At 43.1% G+C, this 8,574-nt stretch overlaps 1 protein-coding gene across 2 annotated transcripts in view; it reads left to right on the top strand.

Moving 5' to 3' along the window:
- notch3 (notch receptor 3) overlaps window positions 1-8,574 on the top strand; it is a 178,218-nt gene that overhangs the window by 101,508 nt on the left and 68,136 nt on the right. For both annotated transcript variants that reach the window (XM_043694937.1, XM_043694935.1), the window contains exons 5-7: window positions 3,403-3,525; window positions 6,098-6,331; window positions 7,706-7,861. In XM_043694937.1, coding sequence (XP_043550872.1) covers window positions 3,403-3,525; window positions 6,098-6,331; window positions 7,706-7,861 — 513 coding nt within the window. The remainder of the gene's footprint in view (window positions 1-3,402; window positions 3,526-6,097; window positions 6,332-7,705; window positions 7,862-8,574) is intronic.

Raw genomic sequence — 8,574 nt, 5'->3', positions numbered from 1 at the left:
GAGGTGATAGGTCAGAGAGGAGGGTGGGAGGGGGGAAGGCAGCAAAGTGTACAATAGGTGAATGGGTGTGGCTGATAGGTGGGAAGGGAGATTGGCAGGTAGGACAGGTCATGAGGACAGTGCTGAGCTGGAAGGTTGGAACTGGGGTAAGGTGGGGGGAGGGGAAATGAGGAAACTGGTGAAGTTCCTATCTTCTCCAGAGATGTTTAATAACATCTCTGAACACGTTGATTCAAAAACATCCACATGAGAGTAACAGGAAGGCAGAGTAAATATATGTGAACAGGTTGCACCTTACTGGTCTGCATGCTTGATGTCCCCTTGCTTTCTTAATGATTAAGGAAATGAGCATCCTGACTACTTTGGGATTGAATCAGGAGAGAAGGATCTTTGTCTATTTGATATTTGACAAAATAATTGGGTCCAGTAGGGAAATGAATAGACACTGCTAAAGAATGTGATAAACCACATGTGAAATGTACTAAATATGTCCTTCTAATCAGTGAGTGAAGAGTGTCAGTTGACAGTCTTGACAAGACTGTGTCCTCTTTCCTGTCCTCTGGGGGAGCTGTCCAGGAGGTTTACAGTGGTAACCAGGTGTCCTTTGTAACTGTAAGGTCACAGACTGCTGTTGGAACCTCTAACCTTGTTGTGTGGGTTATTGCTTTAGCCAGTTTTGCTGTACAGTAGGCAAAAGTTTTCATAGCTGATTGTGGAACTTCAGGGAGCTGGGAAAGGGAGTAACAAAATAGATCCGCTTAATTCAAGCCATCAATTCACCCTCAAACCTAAATGTGAAGCACACCAGTAATCAGAGGTTACTCTCCATGACATGCCTGACATACTCCTAGTTATGTAGTTCAATGGTAGTTAAATGGTGGAAACAGATTAGATTTGTTTCAACAGATTCAGCTGGTGTATAAAACATGAACCACGCAAACAAAATCCATTGAGTTTTTAAATTCTGCTGTTGCTTTAGTGAAGCAATTGTCTTGTATATCAACAAAGACAGACTGAAGTAACCCAAAATAAGACATGGGAGTTTGGCTGTTCACAAATATTCTTGCAGTTCTCATGTGAGGCTATCTTTGAACTGGAAAGGATGCTATACTGATCGTCTAGAGGCAGGTCAGTAGACATAAATGTATCAGATGTTCAAAGGCCGGTTTCAAACAATACGATGGTGTCAGACATCCATGCCAGTAATGTGTCAAACAGGAAATATGTGATAAAAGGCCAAAGTGTCATTGTGCTTGTATATTAGAGGTCATGAGTATATGTTAAATTTTTTTTCTTCCACATTATGTTTTTGCAAAAGCAAATGACTACCTGGCAATCAGCCACAATTTCCTGAATAACTGAGCAGGGAATATTTATGTCAGATGTCAGATTCTTTTCATGCTCATGGGTCTTGGCAGGAAATGGTTTTCTGTGGGACAGGAAGCAATTGGAAGTATTTCAAATCAAATGCAATGAATTAATGAGAGTCAGCAGAGGCCCCCTCTCAGAGAACAGTGGCATAAAACAAGCACACACACAACAAAATTCCCACTGCATCTTTCTGTTGCCTCCAATGATACATAGCTTGAGACTACTCCCAACTTCATGACGACCACGGTGTAAATGCGTTACAGGCACAATAGAGTATCTGGGTGGGTGTGCCTGGCAATGATTGAGGGTTCAGATGATTTATATAAAAATTAATCATACTAGCTACAGGAGCCATTGCTGGAGTCCTTCAGGGGAGTGTCCTAAGCCCAGCTATTTTCAGATGTTTCATTAATGACCTTCCCTCCATCATAAGGTCAGAAGTGGAGATGTTTGCTGCACAATATCAGCATCCTTTGCGACTCCTAAGATACGGAAGCAATCCATGTCCAAATGCAGTATGACATGACAACGTTCAGGATTCGGCTGAGAAATGGCAAGTGACCATCATTTCTTGACATCCAACGGCATTACCATCACTGAATCGCCCACTACCAACAATCTGGGGTCACCATTGCCCAGAAACTAAACTGGACTAGATAAAAGAAATAAAGTTGAATACAAGAGCATGTCAGAGCCTAGTGATACTGCAGTAAATAATTCCCTTCCTGACTCCCCAAAGCCTGTCCACCATCTACAAGGCACAAATCAGGAATGAATGTGATGCAATATTCCCCACTTGCCAGGATGGATGCAGCTCCAACAACACTCAAGAAGCTTGACACCATCCAGTACAAAGCAACCTACTTGATTGGCATCGCATCCACAAACATTGACTCCCTTTGTCACTGACACTTAGTAGCCACAGTGCGTACTATTTACAAGATACACTGCAGAAATTCACCAAAGCTCCTGAGACAGTTTCTTCCAAGCCTGCAACCCCTGTTACCTAGAAAGACAAGGACAACAGATACATGGAAATACCATCCTTCCAAGCCACTCATCACCTGACTTCAGTTCAATCTATGTCAATGAGTCAAAATTCTGGAGATCCCGCCCTAACAGCATTGTGGATCTATCTTCACCATGTGGTACAAGACGGCAGCTCTCCATCACCTTCTCAAGGTCAGTTGGGTCTGGGCAATAAATGCTGGTCAAGCTAGCAATGTCCACTTCCCAGGAATGAACAAATTACAGGGTATGATATTTCAGTCCCAGATTGATAGTGAAGGAAGCTTGTTGGAGAGAGATTATGTACATTGGATACTTTCCTATTGGGAACGTTGAGAAGATGTGATTGCAGCTTTTAGGATTCTAAATCGTGAGACAATGTCCAGTTGTTTTCCATGTCCTGAATGGCTGAACCAGAGGATATGCTGTTCAAAGGAAAAATACAAAGTGGGAGGTGTGAACTTTAAACTGACAGCTTCAGGTAGATGTCTGGTTTTTTATCTCTGACTTGAGATTACTGCCTAGTTCATACAGAACAACATCGAGCTGAGTTGTAAAATTGACATTCTCCTTGATTTTGTGACTGAAGTTAAAACTTTTCCTGACAGAGGGGCATTGGATAAGAATCCAAAAGGAATGCCTTTGGCCAGACCGTTTTGAGAGCATGGAGCTTAGTAGCACAGGGAGTGATTCAAGAAAATAATATGCTGCCTTTAGGAGGAAGTTAGTTAAACCAGTGAGGCAGATGAAGAGAAGGAGACTGCTAGGTTCAGATGAGGATTGGAGGAGGCTCCAGCAGTATGTAAATGGGTTGGTTGTGCCAAGTGACCTGTATTTTGTGTAATATACCCTTCAAAACAAGAACTGGCACCCAATATTACATCTCTATCCAGTAATCCACCATTTTGTATTTGTGTCCTCTGGATTTTAGGGTGTTTAAATTGAATAAGTGAACACTTACATAATCTCACAATTACGATTGTGATTCAGGATTTATTTCTTCTTTTACTTTTCTCCTGTTAGGTTTTAAGGGTCAGAACTGTGAAATTAACATCGATGACTGCCCTGATCACAAGTGCATGAATGGAGGAACCTGTGTCGATGGTGTAAACACCTACAACTGCCAGTGTACACCAGAATGGACAGGTATGTCAGCAAGTGCAAGGAACAGAAACACCTTAACTTGTGACTCATGGTAACCACTATACCTAGTTCAGGTGGCAAAAGAACTTGTATCCTGAAGCCTATTTTTTTAAATGAAAATCACATCATGAGTACTTCTTCTTAGATAGCCCCTTGTGCTCAAAAGTAACTTATTTCCAGACTAGAAATTAGCTCTCAGGTGACTGAAGAGTCCCTGCATGACCTGCACTCTCTGTCATGGCTGTATTGTGGGAGGGGGAGGATGAGGCAGATACTGATTGGGAGAATGGGAAGCGGGATTGCAGAGGTACCACATCCTCCTTTCTTTGATAGCGCTTCACTACAGTTTCCATCAGTAATGAGACCCGAGGTGCACAGGTCCTTCCCAGGTCCATTCCCTCCATCTTTCGGTCATCCTGGGCCAGGGTCCCCCCAGGTGTCAATGAGGATGTTACATTTTTTTCAAGGAGCCTTTGAGGATATCCATGAAGTGTTTCCTCTGTCCTCCTGGGACTCTCTTGCTGTATCGAAGCTCTGAGTAGAGCGCACACTTTGAGAGTCCTGTGCCAGGTATGTGGATGAGGTGGCCTGCCTGGTGACGCTGATCGAATATGGGCAACATTCCAATGCTAGGGATGTTGGGCTGAGAGAGATATTGGGCTGACTGGTGTGCCTATCCTGGGTGTCGGGGTGCATGCCTGCATGCGTGTTGCCTTAGGAGTGGGTACGGCGCCAGGGCTGATGCTGTTGGTCTGACCTGAGGCCACTCTTCTTACTTGGCCAGATGCCTGTGGCCTTAGCGGCAGCAGCTGGAACCTCAGGACCTTTCTCCTCTTTTGTTCGAGGTTTGCTTCTGCGACCAACCAAACGATCCCATTCCCACTCAAGCTCCTCCAGCTGGGAAAATCAAGTTAAACCCAGGGAAGGATAACATTTTTCATTTATATAGCATCTATCGCAGCCATAGGATTTCCCAAATTCCTTTGTGGGCAGTCAGATCCTTCAGAGCAAGAAAAGAGAGTGCTGGAAATTCTCAGCAGGACAGGTAACATGTATGAGTGAGGGAGTGGTTTTGATCAGTACTGAATTGTGTTTCAGGTGTAGTCGCTATAACAATGCAGAGAATAAATTTCCAATCTGTGACCAGTAAGAACAATGAAGTAAATGACCAGACAATCTGTTGCGCTGTTGTCGGAGAGCAATGCATGTTGACCAGGACACTAGGGAGTGTAGCACCTTCCCTCAGCACTGAATGTGGATATGAACTGTTCTCAGTCTGAAAACCTAAAGTACGCTTGTGTTCGGTTCTTGTGTTCACTGAGATGGAGAACATTAGTGCCAGGGAATGAAACCCAGCGGGTTATGCATTATCTGGAAAATATTCACACATCAAACAGAAACTCTGCGGAGAATAAAACCAACTGACAGTTACCTAAGTTTTAGATGAGGTAAAGACACATGTTAAATGACTAAAATGTGGGGACTTGTGGGGACAAGCCAAGCAGCAAGACTGACAGATCCATGCTCTCAGGATTATACCATACAGCCATGGTCCCACACTCCTCCATCAATAAGGGAATCTAAAGTATATAGCATTCTAATTCAGTCATAGTTTAGTGAAATATTCTTTAATTTTACAAATAACAGAGAAGGTACTACACTGACCAATAAATAGTGCTGCCATCAGTCTTTGTACAGTTTGATTTGAGTTGAAGATTTACCATTCTGTGCCCATTGTATCCCTTAACCAACATTGCGAGGCCATTGGGACAATCCAATTCCCACACCAGACATCCTTACAAAGAGCAAAAACAAAGCACTGTGGAAGCAGGAAATCTGAAATAAAAATATTTTGGGTCAATGATGTTTCAACAGCCTTTCCTTACCAGTTCTGCCAAAGGTCATTGAACTGTTTCTGTCTCCTCAGTGTTGCTGGGCTGATGGCATGTTTTCCACTATTTTCTGGTATTAAACTGGCAACTCAGTCTAACTGAGAATGCTCATTTATAGGCAATAGGAATAAAGTAAATAAGGAAAGGAGGTGGGGTGAGCTGATAGAAGCTTTCAGTGGCATGACAGAATTCAACAAGGTTAGCAGAGGGAAGATATTCCACTTGCATGGAGACCAAAACAATAGGATGATCAGTATAAGATAGTCACTAATAAATCCAAAAGATAATGGAGAAAAAACTTCTTTACCCAGAGAATGTGGAACTCTGCTCCCCAGGAATGATTGAGGTAAATAACAGGGGCGTATTTAAGCTGAAGCTAGAGAAACATATATGCACAGAAAGACTTGGTGACAGACAGATGATGGGAGTTCCATGGGGCTTGTGTGGAGCTTAAACACTAGCTGAATGCACTGCTTGTGCACACTAAACCCTATTATTCCTTGCAAGAACTTAGCTGAGGGCCTGTTGGTTAATGCGTACCATCAAACTGGATTAAGATAGATCCTCACTGTAAAAAAATCTGTGCTAGCTTGCTGCAATTCTCAAATTATTCCTTGCTTGGAATGATTGAGAAGTAGAAATGCCTATTGCCTGTGACCTCTTGTGAATTGTGCCCTTTCCAGGTCAGTTTTGCACAGAGGACGTAGACGAGTGCCACCTGCAACCCAACGCTTGCCATAATGGAGGAACTTGCTCCAACATCCCTGGCGGCCACACCTGTGTATGTGTCAATGGCTGGACAGGAGATGACTGCAGCGAGAATATCGACGACTGTGCCAATGCAGTGTGCTTCAATGGAGCCACATGCCACGATCGGGTGGCATCCTTTTTCTGTGAATGTCGCATCGGAAAGACGGGTAATCATCAAGACTGGCATTGGCCACAAGCGTACTCAAGGCGTACCTGTTTCTTTTGATTGTTTTCAGAATGTGGGCGTCACTGGCACTTATTGCTCATCCCTAGTGGGCTATTGCAAAGATGGTGCTGGTCAGCTGTGTTGTTGAATGGGTAGTTCTAGAACTTATACACAGCAGCAGTGAAAGAATGGTGCTAGGTTTCTAAGTTGAGACAGCATGCAACTTGGAGGGATCATGAGAGGCTGTTGTGTTTCCATCCATCTACTCCTTGTCATCAGGAGGGGCTGGAGAGAACCCAGAGATTAAATAGCCAATTGTAATGTCATTCAGTGCCTATAAAAACATACCCCGGACTGAGTCTGAACAGACAGGAGAGGTGGGAAATATACAGATCAGTAAGACAACTTATTGAATGTTTGCAATAATAGTCAAAATGATCAGGCAGAGTACCTTCTATGATTTTAGTGTTCTTCTGATGTTATATTTCTCATCACTGGGCTGAAAGGTGTGTGAGTGATATATATTAATATCATATTTTAAGCGTTTGGATTTCAAACTTTTGGTGTATTCATGTTTTTGTTGTGAACAGTCAGTCGTTTCAGAATCATGGTTTTAAACCAATACATGTCAGAAAGCAGATGACTGAAGGCCTCCTGGACTGATCTGGAAAGTTAGTTTATATTGTCAGGATTTATGACAAGAGAAAAAAAACACATTAAGCCATTAGGTTAACTGATGATCTTTAATTCAGTTAAAAGCTTTTGAATTCATTTCGAAGGACACCTGATTGAAGTCAGGTGTAATATTAGTTTCTGCTATAAAAATGAGTTTGGTCAGAGCAGTCCAGGGAATAAGTTTCCTCAGTATAAGGGTTTCAGGTTGTGAAAATCTCCAAACTGGAGTGTTTGATCAGAAATCTGTATTGGTTATTCTAAGCTAAGAAAGGCTAATGGTTTGAGGATTCAAGGAAAACACTTCAAAGCTCATGGGATAGGAACAGAGAAGAAAACAGTTAAATCAAACTTAAAGATTGGGCCGGGAGGGGAATTTCGTTTTGAGTAACTTTAAAGTAATGTTGCTGAGGAGTAGATGGGGTTTTATTTTTCTGGGTGTTTTGAAACCTTTTAAGTTATATTATATGTTGAAATCTTTTTTTGTTTTATTTCTTGTTGAACCCAAATCTGCAGCCTTGTGTGTTTTGGTGCAGTAAAAGATCACCATGTGATCTATCAAGCCAGATTTCATTCTGACTTGTCCAGTGGTAACATCAGCTGGGATTGAAGTGCCACTTTCATCACATGTAGGAACTGGTAACACTCACAAAGCAACTGGGTCTTCCCAGGTTTTCTCAACCCTTCTGTTATTGACTTGCAGGCCTGCTATGCCACCTCGATGATGCCTGTGTCAGCAACCCATGTCATGAGGGGGCTATCTGTGATACCAACCCAGTAACTGGGCAAGCCATCTGCACGTGTCCCTCAGGATTCACAGGACCAGCCTGTAACCAGGATGTTGATGAGTGCTCAATAGGTATGCTCTCGTTAATTAATTTGGAAAGTGGTGACGAGTGAGAGTGTGTGGGTTTCTTGATCTATCACATCTCTCATTACTCGGGTGTTGGGTTGGCAGAGGCTGGCAACGTCTGGGTCCTAAAGTCCATTGTTTGAAGCCAGCTTCTCAGCAAGTCCAACGATGAGTAGGTAAATCATTTTTATTTTCCTGTCATGAGGTGGGGGCTCACGGGAGAGGGCAGTTGTGAGGGAGTTGGACCCTTTGTCCCCTAATCCGTGCCTATAATTTAAAAGGGCCCAGCTCTAAGCCAGCACGCCTGGGTTTCCCAGTGGGGAAACTAGCCATCTTTCTCACCTGCAGGTAGTTAAGGAGGTGGTGAGCAGGGGCTCCTCAGTAGCCATTAGTTGACCACATAAGGGTCTTTGTTGTTGGAATGACAAAAACATTCCCATTGGACCTTCTTAAATATCTGGCACTTAACTGCAGAGGTGGCAAGAAGGGGTGAGCTGTTTTCCAGGGCTAACTATGTGAGATGTTCTTCAGAGGGTCAGTGCAGTCTCAATGGATGGAATGGCCTCCTTCTGCACTGTGGGAATTCTATGATTCAGTTCTATGATTAGTTTTCCTGCTTGCCAGCTCCAGAAAAGGTAAATTGCACCCTTTGTTTTCTAGTCTCTGACATCAGGGGGCATGACCATTTAAATTAAAGCTCATCAGTTCAAGAAGAATTT

The sequence above is a fragment of the Chiloscyllium plagiosum genome, chromosome 8 (genome assembly GCF_004010195.1).
Source record: "Chiloscyllium plagiosum isolate BGI_BamShark_2017 chromosome 8, ASM401019v2, whole genome shotgun sequence".
Classification (NCBI taxonomy): Eukaryota; Metazoa; Chordata; class Chondrichthyes; order Orectolobiformes; family Hemiscylliidae; genus Chiloscyllium; species Chiloscyllium plagiosum.
The sequence above is the reverse complement of the archived record's forward strand: the minus strand, read 5'-3'. Positions and strand labels throughout refer to the sequence as shown.